This window comes from Thermobia domestica, chromosome 13 (assembly GCF_964235325.1).
Source record: "Thermobia domestica chromosome 13, izTheDome1.hap1.1, whole genome shotgun sequence".
Classification (NCBI taxonomy): domain Eukaryota; kingdom Metazoa; phylum Arthropoda; class Insecta; order Zygentoma; family Lepismatidae; genus Thermobia; species Thermobia domestica.
Genome location: NC_137466.1, coordinates 212033937 through 212052163, shown reverse-complemented (window position 1 = coordinate 212052163; position 18227 = coordinate 212033937). Strand labels below are relative to the sequence as shown.

At 34.3% G+C, this 18227-nt stretch overlaps 1 protein-coding gene across 1 annotated transcript in view; it reads left to right on the top strand.

Moving 5' to 3' along the window:
• Positions 1-14493, top strand: part of Pgant35A (polypeptide N-acetylgalactosaminyltransferase 35A) — a 47970-nt gene extending 33477 nt beyond the window's left edge. The window contains exons 9-10 of the mRNA XM_081737319.1: positions 645-776; positions 4779-14493. Of these exons, the coding sequence (XP_081593445.1) occupies positions 645-776; positions 4779-4916 (270 nt within the window). The 3' untranslated portion in view covers positions 4917-14493. The remainder of the gene's footprint in view (positions 1-644; positions 777-4778) is intronic.
• Positions 14494-18227: the final 3734 nt, after the last annotated feature.

The window sequence follows — 18227 nt, the reverse complement described above, 5'->3', positions numbered from 1 at the left end:
TTTGCAAAAATATACTAAAGTAATTGGTTTCCTTTTTAGTACGTGTGCGTAGAATTCCTTCAAAAAATAGACAGGAAAGTATAGTTCCAAAGCTTTGTAAGAAACATGCTGCTTTTCGGAAACTGTGATAAATATTTCAAAGTTTGAAGTTACATATCTAGACAAACTCAGATGTATGGAGTGTGAAACACGAAGTACTTTTTAGAAGTGAACATTGCGGAACTCTAAAAAGACCGTACATACAACACTTTATTAGATAAAGGGGGAAAAATGGTTTGACATCATTCGAAGATGGCGCCCACAATAGCGTTTCACAATTACTTTTCTGCTTTCTCATTTATTTTTCTTCATTCTACTTTTTCCTCTCCTTCCTACCTGATAAAGTATTTAGCGAAAGTGCGTACCTTTTCTTAGTGTTCGATGGATATGTTTCACTATTTTCTGGTAAGTAATTTATTTTATATAAAATGCTGGTACGAATAAATAATGAATTTTTCATTTGATTAAACGGGGCATACAATCTGTTATTCGATCGTAGACATTGGAACAAACGAAAGGGCTTTAATGTAGTAAATTTGATTTTTTATACTTCATTAGTATCATAAATGTAATCTGAAATATTTTTTTCTCTTTTTGTTGTGAAGATGTGGTATGAGACTGATAAAAATGAATTGGTGCTCGCTCAGTTGCTTTGTCTCGATGCGGCAGAACAGTTCCCTCGTCTAGCCAAATGCCATGAAATGGGAGGAAGTCAAGAGTGGAAACATAGAAATGAGGTAAGTATCAATACCCAACAAATAGTAATTATTTTTCCAGATGATTATTATTATTATTATTATTATTATTATTATTATTATTATTATTATAACAACTTATGTTTTACAGAGACTATATGAGACCTCCAAGGTAGGAAATCTAACTTAGACTGTAAAAGCCCTGAAAAGGAAAATAATGTGCTTTGTTACACTATATTTATTAATCGGCTGATTTCAAGCAGAGGAATGCAAATTGTTATAACCAACTAATTAAAATTGTTTTACCCAAAAACACCATTTTATTTATTTAAATGTGTACGTTTCGGCAAATGGTTAGTGCCATCCTCAGTACAGGACTTATCACAAAACTATATTTGTCTGACAAAATATATCACCGTTCAGTATCTTTTGCTGTATCTATAACTTATGCATTTTCAATAATCTTTGCCTCTCTAAATTGTCCTTGTGTCTTTATCACTTTTGTTTTTTGCACTAACCAGTTTCTTGTAAAGTTAGTAGAGCGTTCACCTCTGGTGTATGGGGTCCCGGGTTCAAACCCTGTTCCCGCCAAGTGAGTTTTGTGGTGGACAAACACCGTGTGCGTGGGTTTCTCTTGGTTCTCCTGTTTCCTCCCACTTTCTTCATTCCACCATTTCATTCATTTCTCATCATCACCGTCTCCTGTAGCCTAGCCGGCATAATCATGGGACGTAAAACTGATAGATTTCATTTCATTCTCACTTGTAAAGTTATCAATTTGTAACTAATGGAATCTTGCTTTGAAATCTTCACCATCTTTCCACCTGTATTTTATCTCACTATACTGATAAACATAATGGGTCAAAGAAAACTGACGAAACTTAACTTTTATCTAGAGAACCTTGGTATCATCTGACGTACAAATTTAAAATCTTATGCCCTGACTTCATTGGACAACACACGTAGGCTGAGAGAAAACGTTAAACTTAGCCTTGAAAACACATAATCTATCTATATCTATCTATCTATCTATCTATCTATCTATCTATATATATATATATATATATATATATATATATATATATATATATATATATATATATATATATATAAATGAAAATGTCTAGGTTTTCGATTTCATATCTCTTAAACCACCCGACTGGGACTGATCTCGGTCAAATTTTCAACATAGATGAGGTTCGAGCCTTAGATGGTTTTTATCATTTCACTTTCACGGTGCAACTTAGGGGAGGGGAAATGGGAGATATTTAATGATCGAAAATGACCGATAGTAGTGTCGAATCCATAGTTTTCGGAGTCGCTGAGAGAAACAGAGACACTTCCGATGCTGTTTAAATCCAAATTCAACTCTTTATGTCTAAAATGATACGTAGTCTCTCTATGCGAAGAACGAGTATTATGCTAGTCAGCTAATAAATTTTAAATATTTGGCTTTACCACCTTTCTCTTACTTTAACCTTCATGCCGTAGGAAACAATATTGCTTAGCTAATTCTTAATTAAGCATGGAAACTATATGTTATAGAAATTCAGTAAACTTTTTTTCTGTGCATTTAAAGTCAGTCTCAACAGAGATTTTAAATTTGTAGGCTACATGATATCAGGGTTCTCGAGATAAGATTTAAATTTCGTCAGTTTCTTTGATATATATATATATATATATATATATATATATATATATATATATATATATAATGTTTATCAGTAAAGTGAAATAAAATACAGGTGAAGAACCGGTGAGCATTTCAAAACAAAAATTCCATTAATTAGAAATAGCCACTACAAGGTACCGGTTAATGTAAAGAAAGAAAAGTTATAAAGGTGCAAGGAGAATTTAGTATTGAAATTACTGAATGTGCATGAGTTGTGGATAAAGGAAAACTTGCTGTACCGGTAATCAACAGTTACGTAGTTCGTCAAGCAAATGTAATTTTCTGGCAATATCTGTGTTGAGAATGGCAAATAATGAGTAGTCGAAACGTACGGTCAAATATTAGAAAATGTATATATTAATGAAAGAGCAAACAACAGATCCTCTGTAGTTGTGAATTCTATAACACAAAGAATGAAAAAAGTGACTAAGTGGTGACTAAGTAGTGGTTAACGCATCAGCACGGTATGCCTGAGTTCCCGGGTTCGAATCCCGGTTCAGTCAGTCACTTTTTCCTCTGTGCGTTAATAGAAAGAAGTGTTTTTGAGTAGGACAATTTTAATAAGTATTTAATCTTTATCTTATTGAATCAAGTAGCAATTTATTTTAACCAAATTGTTCACCAGTGCTGCCGTCTATATATTTTGATTTTTAGTGTATTGATATTTTTCTAATATAAAAAACTATTTGTAAAAAATCTGAATAATGGTGATGGGTATTGTCTTAAAGATGCAATGGAATACATATTAAATACTGAAAAGAATCTTCTAGGGGCCGCGGTGGCTCAGTGGTAGAGCGTTCACCTCTGGTACTTGGGGTCGCGAGTTGAAACCCTGCTCCCGCCAAATGAACTTTGTGATGGAGAAACACCGTGTGCGTAGGTTTCCTCGGGATTCTCCCGTTTCCTCCCACTTTCTTCATTCCACCATTTCATTCATTTTTCATCTTCATTGTCTTCTTTAGCCTAGCCTGCATAACCGTAGGACGTAAAACTCAAAAATTTCATTTTCATTTTGAAAAGAATCTCCTAATTTCGTATCCACTTAAGATTTACTATTATATATTGTTTTAACTGTTACTGGTGTCTCTCTTGGCAATCCATACCTTATTACATACCAGACTCCCCAAAAGGTTCCTCTATATCCTAGACTACCAAAAGTTGCAATATGCTTCTGTAATGTGGAATCCCTTTTAACAATGTTATATCAAGGAAATCGAGAGAGTTCAAAACAAGTTCTTAACGACATCTATATTATACGTTATTACGCACAATGCCTCACGACAACTTCAAAAACTTTTGTAAATCCTTCCTTATAAGCAATTCTGTATATAGTATCTCTGAATTTGAAAAAATATGTTATCAAGAGTTGAAAGCAAGAACAATGATACATAGATAAAACTTGCCTGATAGTGTGATAAAACTTGTAAATATATATATATATATGTTATATTTGACAATGTCTATTGCAACAAATGTTGTTTAATGACAATAAAGCATATCTTATCTTATCTTATCTTATCTTATCTTATAAGAAGTACAAAAAAAAAATCCTCGTACAAGGAAAATATTTTATATAAAAGTCTGGTTAATGAATTTAAGTGTGATAACTTAATTGCTAGAAGGTAAATTGCAGACCAATGTCTTTTGTTCAAAGTGGTATATGGAATATTTGGTAATGAAAAATGTTTACAACAATTGAGATTTAATATAGGAAAACTAATTTACGAACTTGACAAATGTGCTATCCTGAAAAGTCAAATTGAATTGTATGTCAAAACTCACCAGTCGTGAGAATTACAAGATCACAGTATTTTAACTAGAGTAGGTAAAAATATAGATTTCTCGATGCCACGTAATATGTTTCTATCTCAATTTAAATATATATAAATTCGAGCTCCTTCGTGGCTAAGCAGTTAGGGGGGACCCGGGTTCGATTTCCGCCGGGAGCTCATGTAATTCGGATTCCATATTAATCAGTAGGTCCCGTCTTATATAGCCACGCTGCTGAAAGGGACGTCAGGTCCTGTCAAATCAATCCGATTATGACAAAGTATGCTACGTCACTTTTTGGCTATTTTCTACTCTTCACTCCGATAGTTGGGCGCAGTGAGATCTGTATACTAGAAAAGTTGATAATGGCTTAACTTAGAAAAAAGCTCTTATTTAGCAGTATATTTCAGATCATCAGTATACTGAAAATATCTAGTAGTATATTTCATTTCATCAGTAAACTGAAAGTATTTTAAATTTAATACATCAAATTAAAATATGGCTACCTGTACAAATGTACAAGTCATATTTTGCCATTTTAGATATTTAGTAAACAAAAATATTAGTATAATTACTAACCTCAATATCATAATTTCTTGCAGAATGAGACTCCAATTTATAACATGGCAGCAGGTACTTGCCTAGGCGTTCAAAATGCTACTCAAAACTCCTTCGTAACTCTGGAATTGTGTACGAAACCAGATCTGAATAAGTGGGATTTAGTGAGGTCCAAGAGCTGATGTCTGAAGTGTAATAATAATAGTAATATTACTATTTCTACTACTACTTAATACAAGTTTTTGATTGGTATGTAAATATATATATTGTGTGTATGTGTTTGTTTGTATGTATCTTTTTAATGAATATTAATTATCGAGAAATATTTATTGTAACAAGACTATGATTTTTGGCTCAGCCCAAAGAGGATTTGTTTGGGTGTTGTATTTCTGTATATACAGGATGTACAGATAATTGTATACTAAATTTTACGATGGAGTTCTTGTTATCAAGACAAGGGAATACAGTTACCTTTTGTAAGTTTTGAATCGCGTAAAAAATCGAAATAGTCCAAATTATGTCGAATCTCCAAAAGAAAAAGAAAATTGTAAAATTTTGTACACAATTATTATAACATTTATACCGGGAGAAGAAAAATTATCTCCTAGACATAAGTTGAAAACTTACAGGAAAATGTTTAGCTTGAGACACGGCTTATAGAGAAGCGTATAGTACTATGTAATTTTTTTTTAAATTCTGCTTCGAAGTAATAAACGAAGATCAATTTTTATAACAATTTGTTAAAGGCATTCGTATCAATTTTGGATATTTCCAACTTTATTCTGTTCGCATCAGCAGTAACAAGTGTGGTTTTCAGATCTACAATGTTCTTTAAATTATAAATTGTCTGCTATTTCGAATTTCACTAACAAAAAGCATAGTACTACTGTGTATTGTCTCCGAGCTTTTCAATTATAAGATTGGCAACAAGGTTACCCACTGTATTACTCCACATAGAAATCCAAAATTTCACATATTCTTACAAGTTCAAGCTGTGACATATTGTGTAATTGTTCAGTTTGAAGCAACCTCCTACATGTCCTTTGCTTAAGAGCCTGACACTAAAAATAATACAAAATTTATAATTTTTCTTTTGCTTGTTTTTTATCAGTGAAACGAGATAATGAAATGCCACTTACCACAATCATAGATAATGTTATTCTACAACAGAAAATATGAACCTGAAGAATTTTCAGTGTTGCCATCCATAGAAATTACAGTGTTGCCAGAATAACATTTCCCCAAAAAATCTAAGTTCAGGCAGAGACTAGAGGAACGAACTCAACTGCATTTGATTACGTATCATATTGTTTTGGTATCCTGTGAACTGCTTTTTTAAATAACATTATTATTTAATTTTAATAACTGTATGTTAAAACTATTGGGTCGATGCATAACTTCGTGCGGTTCTTATATTTTATTTTTATTCTGCTGTTCTGTTAATTCAAATGCAAAAACAACATAGACATAACATTAACATATTCTACGAGTGTAACAATACATTGCATACATTTTACTGTTACTCACATTAACTGACAATCACTCAGTGATGTATTCACCTCCGCTATCTATGACCTTCTGCCAACGTTCAGGTAGCAGTTCAATGCCTCGCCTGTTGAACTGTTTTGGTTTTGACTGGAAGAAATGGAAATCTGTTAGCCATTGGTCAAGAGAAGCTTCTTCAGAAAACACTTGCTCCTGAATGTGGTTAGAGAGAGAGCAGAAAAGATGATAATACTAACATTCGCTGCACTGGATCCTCCGTTAAACTCAAAAAGTAAAATGTGACGGAAACGATCACTTTTCTCAACTTGACATTCCATATTAGTTTGTCTGAAATTGTATACAATAATAGGTTCACAATCAAGAAAACCTATGTTTCACAACACACAAACTCCAAACTGCGGTAAAACAATGGATAAACAATCGCTTCACGCTGCATTGTTGCCAACCCAAAGAATACCGCACGAACTTACGCATCGACCCAATATTTTGTTTATTACAAACTAAATACTTCTATTATTTAAAAAGTTCGTTCCTCTAGTCGCAGCCTTAACTTAGATTTTGGGGGGAAATGTTATTCTGGCAACACTGTAACTTCTAGGGATGGCAACACTGAAAATTTTTCAGGTTCATATGTTCTGTTGTAGAATAACATTGTCTATGATTGCGGTAAGTGGCATTTCATTATCTCCTTTCACTTATGAAAAACAAGCAAAAGAAAAATGGTAAATTTTGTATTATTTTTAGTATTCAGGCTCTTAATACCATTGGGACGAATCTACAAATTTGAGTACAATTACTGATAGCGTATTCCATTTCTTTTACATTAAAATAAAGCTGTTTGTATATTGATCAATTTGTTTTAAATTTGACAAAAGAGCATGTGAGAAGAAATATAAAATTTCGCTGAAAACAGTATAATATACCATTAAACAAGAGAATGGTTTCTTTACAATTCATGTTTCGAAGATTAGCAAAAAAATCATATGTCGTAAACTATCAAAGTTTACTGCCTCAGTTCACACAATTTCCAAATAGATAATTTCTTTTTTAGTTTATTTTCTATTTAGCAGTGGACAAGGAATAAATTGACGCCAGTGTCGTGCCGTGGAAAATCAGCGCCCGGGGCGAGAATATACGACGGCGCCCTGTACATATGAGTGAGGTCAATAGACTAGCCGCGAAGCGCCACCATGGTTGACGCGACTCGTAAGAAAAGTTTCAAAAATAAACCCTGTTTTTCCTTGATTTTGAGAACTTTTTTTATTACTTTTATCCCTTCGATTTTATATACGGGTGCGGCGCTTTTAGCAATTGTCTAGAGACGCAAAAAGTATAAATCTGACTGATCCTGATCAAATTAAATATTAGATTGAAAAATACTGCTGTTGATCTAAAATATTCCAAATAATTTTTCCTCTCTTTTTTCTTTCCTTCTTTTCTTTTTTTATCCTCCCGAATTTTGCGCCCCCTTACTTCGGCGCCCGGTGCCGTCGCCCCTCTCGACTTGCCCCCTTTCCACGGCATGGCACTCATTGACGCCGCGGTATTTTTCTACACCCGGTATAATGTGACTTTGTATCATAATCTTTTGAATCTCATTCTTTAACGTGTACTTGCGTAAAAGATAAAGGACGTTAAATTGGACTACTTCTATAAGCATTAAAAATGATATGAGACAGGGCATTTTTTGCTTTATTCGTGGGACCAAATAACAAAAGTTACTTCAAATTATGCTTAAATTGGTGCAATTTATCATAAGCTACGTTTGTCATGTGTATTAAAATATATAAATGGTATAAATTTCGAGATTGTTACATTTGGTTTCATGTGTGTAGGATCAGTATTTTGTGCTATCGAAAGAACTTGTTTCAGTAGAACGTAATTAGTATTCTTCTTAATTAAGAATAAAGTTATTTACAAGATGCAATATGTGGATTCTACCGACACAGTATATGCAGAAATTGTACCTAAAATGCAGTAATTGTATTTGAAATATGTATTGTGATTACAAATCTAATTGACGTGGTTAATATGTTGAGGAAATCGCGATTTTCTGACCTTCATTAGTTTTTTTTATAATTGTATGAAGCATGAAAATAATGATTGTTATTTAGTTAATGATTTTGACTACCAGGAAGAAAGAGCTTGATAAATTTCGGTTTTTGCTTGTATTATATTTGTATCAATTATCTTCGAAAGGTAGACAGACAGTAAATGATTCAAAATATTGTCCGTCGGTAGCTATAACCTTCGTCCATCTTTCAGTTAAATTACGGGATTTCTCGCTGGAAGAATTCCTAATCTTTTGTGCAGTCCATCCATTCAGAGGCGTAAATAAGGGCCCCGCAGACCCCGCATTGCGGGGTGGGGGGCTCAAGCCATCAGGTGCCCCAAATCATGAAGTGGGACGTAGAGAAGGGGCCTCACTCCATGCTGTTTGCGGGGAGGTCCCCAAGCATTTAGTTACGCCACTGCATCCATTAAGCCAATTTTTCTCTTTTTCATAAGAATTGAAGCGCTGTTCTGAAAGTCCATGTTGCATCGAACGAAACAAGTACTAATCGAAAGGGGCTATGTCTGGTAAATACGCGGGATGAGGTAAAACGTCCCAGGCTAGTGCACATTTACACACCGAACAGAAAACACGTTTTTGATATTCCGATCAAATGAGTAACAGTGGGTTTATTCTGTTTTGAAATTGACACATGTCTCTCTTAAATACAGATTTTACCACATTAATGCCTGTGTAAAAAATAACGCCATCTAATGGCAATCGGCAAGTCGTATGCATACACATAATTATAATAATAATTATTATTCCTTTTTATTTTTTCTTGCCACCAAGAAGTCCTTTCAGTTTCGCATGAATTCCAAAAAATTCTGGAATCAACAGTACAAATTCCACAGTTTTCAGGGCAGAAAATTGTACCGTGTATTCTGTTCTCTCTCTCTCTTGTCATTCTAAAATGGAATGTTGTTTCTAAATTTTATCGTTTAGGCTCAGTTTTGTGGTATTCTCCTTCTTCAGGTGGAAAATACTTATTTGAGGAATTACACCAATTTCTGTGTGTGCACTAAATGAAATCCTTTCTCGTTAGATGAGAGCTGTGATGGCATGTTCAGGAAGGTGTCTACCTACCCACCAGATGATTCGGGTTTGATCTCCGGTGGAGAAGTTCTACTTTCATTCAAATTCAGCTTTGTCGGATGGGTATTTGGGGAGTAACGGGCGGTCGAAGTGTGGTGCTGAAATCACCCCTTCTTGTGTCGAGAGTATGGAAATGTCAAATCGTACTTTCACATTATCTATGGCCACATTGACCTTTGCCAGCTGAGGACGAGGAAGTTGAGGCCGGGGGAGATGGAATTATTGAATTATTGAATCACAATCCATTCACGTCATGTTCCAATTTTACTTTTTTCATCCTCTTTTTATACCCTGAAAATGTGCAACAAAATGAAGGTGTTCAAATTTTGAAACTTAACATTTCCGGGAAAGCATGACGGACCCTTTATAGCTCACACTTTGTCACGAGGGGTGAGAAAACTGACTTTGTCCCCAGGCGCCAGAAACCCTTTCTACGTCTGAGTTGGAATGTTCGAGGATACCGCTTATACTAATTGTAAAAATTCTCCTGACCCCTTAAAGAATAAGTTAAAACAATTAAGAATCCTTAAATTGGTATAAAAAGTGCTATTAGAATATATCGAAGCGTGGGCGCCTTTACCATTGGCATAAGTAGTACTTCAAAGGTCCCAACCTTGAGGTCTTTTTTGTGACTCCAACGGACAAAAATTCCGTTCCATTGAATTCAATGCCCTTAAATTAGTATTAACAATTAAAAATTTATCCAAGCGTGGGAACCTTTTACTGATGGCATGGTTCTTTTAACCACAATGACAGTGAATTACTGTGAAACATTTACATAATTAGTGAGGTTGCGTCAATTCTGGGACGTTTTACACCGGATGAAGATAAATTTTAATCCAGCCAAGGTGACCAAATAATTGTCTGAATTAATAATTAATATTATTTAGAACTAAGGAATCTCAATGCGGGCATGAGAAAATGAAAACATGTTTTCTACCAATAAATAAATAAAACTGTGAACACTTTCGATCGTTGATACATCGTCGGCAAACAAGAATAGATAAGAAAATACATTATAGGGCGCAAGGTAATATAGCTATTGACAGTAAACATTTACAACTTTTCTGCCTGAAGACAATGTATACACGGTCGAAACTTGCCAATTTTTATTTGTATTTTAAGGAACCTTTGTGTAGCGATGTTGCAATGCAAGATAATTTTTGTTTATTTAATCTGTTAAGTAATGGTTGCAGTGAGAAGTATATAGTGTACTATCCTGGTATTCGTGTGGTGAAACCAAGATAACTTTCAAAATCTTAAAAACGGTCTCTCCGTATGCTAGGGTTGCCAACTCTGGAAAAGAAAATTACCGAAACTCCCTCAAAATTCCCTATGATATAGGCCTAAAGGTGAAGTATCTCTGTTCGAGCTCATCCTTGAGAAGGAAATATATTATTGTGGACAGAAGTGCATTAGCACATGTATTCTGCATATCCTTACTACATTCACCAATAAACTTAATAGATATATTGTGCTAAAAATGAGAAACTGAAGTCGGTAGTGATCTTTTTATTGTATTTACCAATAACTGCCTCTTCTTTAAAATTATCGGAACAGATGAACACATATGTATTAATCCTTATGTGAGAATTTTGGATTTACAAAATGAAATTTGCACTTAAAACGTATACTTCAACTACAGGAATTTGCTGTAAGAAGTCCTAAGGAAGGAAGTTGTAAGTTTAAGGAAAAGTTGTCATGTGCAGCAGCTAGGGACGTGAAATTAAAGAAACGTTGTACTAGCGAAATGCCTAACAGTTATTTGCCAACAATCGACGGACAATTTAAATTTATCGCTATTTTTATGCCGCACAATTATGACAAAACACTTTTGTCTCTATTGTTGAAAACAATGTTTCACAGTAAAATTTAATTGTTATCAAATTTCTTATGTTAAATAAATGTAAAAACCGACATAGATTTAAAAAATACAGGGTTTTTCGGGAAAGTAGTAGGACTGATTTATTTTTTAAAAATGTTATTCACGATTTTGACACATCAGCTTAATCGTTTTCAAAATATGCCCCTTCTGCATCAACACAGCATTTTCAGTGACTCTGTCAATCACTGAAGACTCCCTGGAACGCAGAAACTGGAATGCTCTTCAGGTCCATGGTTACGGACTCTTGAATGACCTGGACCGAGCCATGGTGCCGTCCTTTCATGACCTTTTACAGTCGGGGAAAGAGACAGAAGTCTGCAGGGGTGACATCTGGGCTGTAGGGTAGCTGGGGAAGCTGTGTGATGCCATGTTGGGTCAGGAAGTCCATGACAGCAAAAGCGATGTGGCTCGGCGCATTGTCGTGATGAAGCTTCCATGATCCAGCGATTGCTGGACGGACATGGGCGACTCGTTTTCTGAGTCTTTCAAGTATTTCCACGTAGAATACAGGATTCACAGTCTGACGCAAACTTCACCTCGTAACGCTGCTCTAACAAACGATTCATTGTGGAGCTGACAAGGCAACTTGAAAGGGATTCACCTTAAATTCGATCTACACTCCGTAAAGGCTTGGAAACTACTGACGACTGGTGCGTTGGTATCTAAGCCCACCATCACCCAACCAGCCCAACAAGATCCCCCTCCTTCACCACGTTTGGGCGGGGGGGAAAATCAGTCCTACTACTTTCCGACCAAACCCTGTATATTGCTTAATGTATAATACAACGGAAATTAGTATCTGTAAAGGCACTGGTGAAGAATTTCGATGTTCGATGTTTTATTCTGTACTACAGTTTCAAAATACTGGTCATAAAGGAGCTGGTAACAAGTTTGTACTTGTCACCGGCCTTAATCAAAATAACAGCAATATTCCTTTGCTAGGCTGATGAAATACTGGCAAGTTTACAATCCTACCGTATGCTGAGCAAATTTCATGAATGATATCCGAAGTTGAATCCAGCATCCTTCACACTAAAATAGAGGGGTATTATTGTACAGTTACCTTTTATACATTTTAGTTGAATCTTTCGGCTGATTGTGAATCTCGTTTATAAGAATGATCAAAGAAAGAACGGATATTAAAACATATACATGACGTTTCATTTTCTCTCTTAATTATTTGTGTAATTATAAATATTTATAACGTTGTTAGAACTCGCCCTGCTTAGTCTTCCCACGATATTTTAGTAACGTAAAAAGACTTAAGTCATCTCTACTTACATATATATATTGTATAGATAAGTAAAAAAATATTTATTTTGTACATATGTGAAAATATTGTAATAGAAACAATTGTTTTTTTCTCTCTTTATTAAACTTGACTTGGTAAAATGGTCGCTACTTTTTTTTTAAGCTTTTGTATTTGTGTATTTTTTGCTGCGTACTAAATAGTGCGATTTTATAACAGTACAACGGATCCATTTGTAACCAAAATTATTCAAGAATTCTCTGTTACAGATCAATACGTCCTCATCATTATTATTTAATGTAGTAATCATAGGCATGTACACTGGGACAGGAGGCAAATGGCATAAAGAGAAGAAAACATATATATACACAGGGTATTGTAAAAAGGGTCACAATATTTTGAGCACAGACTCTTCACATCAAAATAAAAAGAAGAAAAAATCATATGGAGCTGTGCTCAAAAGTGGATAGTTTCGGAGTTATAGGGTGCCGAAAACGTGAAACAAGTGAGCTCTTAACAGTTCATAGCTCCACTACTATGGGACCTATTGTAGTTGGGTTAAGACATCACCGAGGGACTTGGTATATGAACTATTCAAATATCCATCTTTCAGAACACTCTATTACGTGCGCACCAATTTTTAGAGGGGTAGATGGAGAGTGATAAAGTACTCTCAAACAGCCTCTCTAAAAATGATTGTGCAAATACTGGAGGTTCTGAAAGATGGATATTTGGGTAGTTCACATACTAGTTTCTGAGTGATGTCTTGACCCGACTACGATCGGTCCTATAGTTGTGGAACTATGGACCTTTAAAGTTTATTTTATTTATTTATTTATTTTTTATTTTATTTTATTTATTTATTTATTTTTATTTTATTTTTATTTATTTATTTATTTATTTATTTATTTATTTATTTATTTATTTATTTATTTATTTATTTTTTACATTTTCGGACCCTATACACTTCCGACGAAACTATGCACTTCCGACCACAGGTCCATATGAACTTTTTTTTCTTTCTTTCTTATTTTGATGTGAGAAATTTATTTCCAAAACATGGTGACGAAGTTTTGTAACACCCTTTTGAAGATTTACTTCAACTCTCGCCAATTTAGATCTAGTTGCTTTGTCTATAGTTTCTTTTATATTTCGTCTTCAGTGTATCACTGTATATTTTTAGAGGGAATTAAGCATGCGAATTGATTTGGAAGTTACCCTAATTAACAGAAGAAAACATTAGAAAACTTGCAGAATCTACCAACGTTCTTTCTGTATTTCAATCAATCTTTGATCGCTGATAAGGCCACAAGTTAAAAAATATCAAGCGATTTGTGAGTATAGAATGGGTTGGCAATACTTATTTGCCTTTCAATAAAATATAGCCACTGAAGTTGAATGATAGGAGAGGAAGGTACGAAGCGAACCTTGTATGGATTTAGAAAAGACTTGAATTTAGAATTTTGAAGCAATGCTCATTGTTTCAAAATCATTGTTAATACCTTTGAATTTGTAACAGCTTAAGAAAATCTCATAATTTAGACAAGATTGTTGATGGGATCAACTTGTACTGTTAGAAAATCATACTCCATTTTTTTCTATTAATATATATTAATATTTTTATAAATAATTTTTTTCTGTGTCTAGTAGAAATTAATTTTCATTTCTGCTAATATGTAATATACATCTTAATTTCTGTAACACTGATATAAAATACTAATGACATTTTTTCCCTTTTTTGTAATGAAAAATACAGCCATATTATTGGTGCTATTTTCTGTAGACATGAGTTGCTTTATCTACAATCTCGCATCTTACAGTAAAAAGAATGCTGACTGATAGAATTTATATATAAAGATTTAAAACGGACCAATGTTTTTGAAAAATATAAATCTTAATCACCATATTACTCCATTTTCTTGATGTAGTTTACATTTCCTCCCCTTTAATAAATATAAATCAGTTTCTTCATTCTGTGTGTTTTATTTGTATCAGGTATATTTGTTCATTAGCATGTTATGTTTTACAAGAGTTGAAGGACTTGACTTTCAGGAATAACTCGGAACTGCTTCATCCCCCCCCCCCCCCTTTCCCGCGCTTTTTTAAAAACTCGTTCTGACAAGGGAAGTTCTAGAGTGAGCACTCGCCTGCAGAGAAACTAAACATGCTATTTGAAAGACCAATTCATGCTGATTACAACAAGCTAATAAAATTGAGAACTGTTCGAGAGATTCAACTTGGAATGTTATATGAAAAAAATGAGTATTTGCGCATTTAAATACGTTAAGTACAACATTATTAGCAGAAATACGAATTGAAATCAATCGGAGTAACAGGAAAAAAGAAAAAAAACTGTTTTATAATAACTAACGGATTTGTTAGTTAAAATTAGTCATTATAGTGTTCACAATAACGATAAGTTAGAGATGAAAATTGATCACTGTTGTTCTTCTGTTCGGTGAAAAAAATGACGGAGGTAAAAGACTTCCTTGCACCATGAACATTTTATATGTGCAATTGCGTTGCATCCGTTAAAAGAACAGTTCCCATAACCAAAGCGAAAAGCAAATTCGACAGGCGATTCAAAAAGTACATAATTTGTTCGGTAACCTACTTTATGGACGCAAACTGAAACAATTCAATGTATCGCAGTGACCGAAACTGATTCATTAGCATGGACAAAAACTTTATTTAATTGTTTCGTTGGTACAATCCGCGGCAAAAAACCTGCAACATGAGCATATAAGTTTATTGTGAAATGACGAAGTCTTTTGCTCCAAAATAAGCGTACACGGGAGGAGGACAAGGTTTATCCTGGCGTGATTCGTTCCACTTAGACGTTATGTTCATTCCCTGTACTGTTAGGCGTAGTATCACAATAAACTTACATCCTCATGTTGCAGGTTTTTTGCCGCGGATTGTACATCATAATGTTTGGATGAAGTTTCACACTACGTATATACAAATCTCCAGTCTTGGGAAGTAACGTAACGCAAGTAACGCGTTACAAATTTTTAAGTAACATACCTAGTTTGCGTTACATTTCGGATGAGTAACTACAATATATGTATATATATATATTTTTTTTTTTCGGAAAGAAATGTTTCTTTCCTGTAAGTGAATTTCTCAGAATGAAACAATCGAGCATGAACTACGTATGTCAGTGACCGACAGTCACAGACACACAGAGAAACAGATAAGTTCGTAGTGTGACTTGCTGGTTTTTGAAGATGAGGAAAGCCTTAGGGAAATCACGTGTACTGATTGCAAGCACCTGGAAGATTTTGTCGTAGATTTTGACAGCTCCAAACAATGATACCGATAGTCTATTTTGCTTTGATTGGTGTTGTTTTTATAAAGCTGGAAAACGAAAATATTTTACCGTTCGAACATTTGAAAGAATACTTTTTCTTAAAAGCTGAGGGTGATGGTGGACAGAATTTAAAAGTATAGTGTCTGAAGTGTCCCGGCAGAAAATATTTATCAACAACTAGGGTGCCATAATTAACGATATACAGTAAGGGGTTAATATGAAAAAACTGTGTTCTGATGAGCAGGCCTACTTTATTACTAGAAAATAGTTTGCTGATGGTATGTAATATTGGAGTTCTTTCAGATCAGTTTGCTTATCCTAGAGTCCAGGAGTAGTGTAATGTTTCTCTATATTCTGTATTTTTAATTTTACATAACAACAGTGGCGGCGTAAGGCAAACTGGGGCCCGGGGCCAGTGAAGTAGATCGGGCCCCTTCTCGAACAATCATGATTTATGCATTGCTATTTTTGACATTCATTTGCATACTTATTCTTTCTGTTTACTCCTCCTCCCCCTTTCCCGTTGGTGTGTGTGTGTTTAAACCATCTTAGTTTGGGATATGTTAAATAAATGGGGGTGACATTCAGGATATATATCATATATGTACAGTATATATTCATTTTTAAACAAGGGGCATGACAGAAAAAGGATTAGGGATACAAGTGTAACGGAAACTACAACCCATGACAGAAATGATATAATCATAAGAACAAACAAAACATAACAACAACAAAGAATCCAGAATTTATTCGACACCTAAGTTATAATATTCTAGGTTAAAAGCGTACTGTAATTAGATAGAATAGTTTAAGTAATGCTCCTAATAATACGTTTAGAGACAAATTTACGTACAAAATGTAACAATGAGCTGATATTGAAAAATATGCAAATAATAATATAACCGATGTGGTTTCTAAATGTAAGTTATCAGTTTCCTTAGAATTTTCTTGTTCGGTTCTCGCCTTTGGTGTTTGTTCTGTGCAATTTCTCATGTGATAAGTTTATTCATAGTCTCTCACCTGTCTTAGTTTACGCTACATGGGCTTTATTTGATTAGATTTTTCTCATACAATTAGCTTCATTCACTTTAACATTCGTATTCTCTCCAGTGATAATACATGATACTTACACACTTTTTTTTTCGTTCACCTCTGGTGCTTGGGGTCCCGGGTTCGATCCCAGCCCCCGCCAAGTGAACTTTGTGGTGGACAAACACCGTGTGCGTGGATTTTCTCGAGGTTCTCCCGTTTCCTCCCACTTTCTTCATTCCACCATTTCATTCATTACTCATCATCACCGTCTCCTTTAGCCTAACCGGCATAACCATGGGACGTAAAACTCAAATATTTCATTTCATTTTTTTTATTTTATTTTATTTTTTATTTATTTATTTTTATTTATTTTTTTTTTTTTACCGAACTAGTAAATAATGGCTAGAATAAATTTCTCTCCAGTGCGTATCTTCTTCATTTATCGTTTACTAGGTTTCTCCCCAGTGATAAGATACGATCTATTTAGTGCCACTGCTTTTGCCGAAATATCAATAAATAGTTAAGCATTAGAATCTTTCTCTCCTGTTTGTTCTTTTTACTATTGTTTCCAGATTTCACATTTGTTTTATGAGTCCATTACTTTGTATTTAATAATTCAGTCATATTTATATTCTGCCACTTATGACTGTTTCCATTACCACTTACTAACACACTTAGTATTAGAATATACTGTAACAAAAAATCCTGAATGTATTGAATAATTGGGGATAGGGCTACATCATAGTTTAAATATGTGAGCACAGAATTCTACTATGGGTTGTGTACCATCCTACTTTTCATTACCACCCATCACCAGCCAATTAACAGATCTTGACGGCTTTTTATTATTCTTTTGGTACTTTTGTATTTTTATTGTCTTAAGTTGAAACATGAAACTACTTTCGGCAATAGTTCCACTACTTTATTAGCCTGTGTTCCGCCAGCATTCAGAATGCTACCTTGCTCGCTTTAGTAGCTGCGAAAGTATCAACTATATTACCAAAATCCAAAGTAGATGCTATTCCATTATCGATAGAAAGAACGTCCGGATTCGTGTCTTTCTTGACTCGTAGTGGAGCGTAAGTATGGTCTTATCAGCTTCATTTTGCTGAAAGACCTTTCAAATGATGCGACAGATACGCGTAGTGTTATCAAAATCTGAAGAGCGGTTGCCAAACTTTTGCAAGCTTCAAGCCCCATTGAAAACCTACCTTGTGGGGAAAAGTCAAGTTGTTCTTTAGGTTTTTAAGCACAACCTTAGTGAACGGATTACATATAAACAATTCTATGCCATCCAGGTCATTCGGTTAGAACAAAGCCAAATCAAAGTAACAAACATGCTTTTAACCTTTCCTCGCTG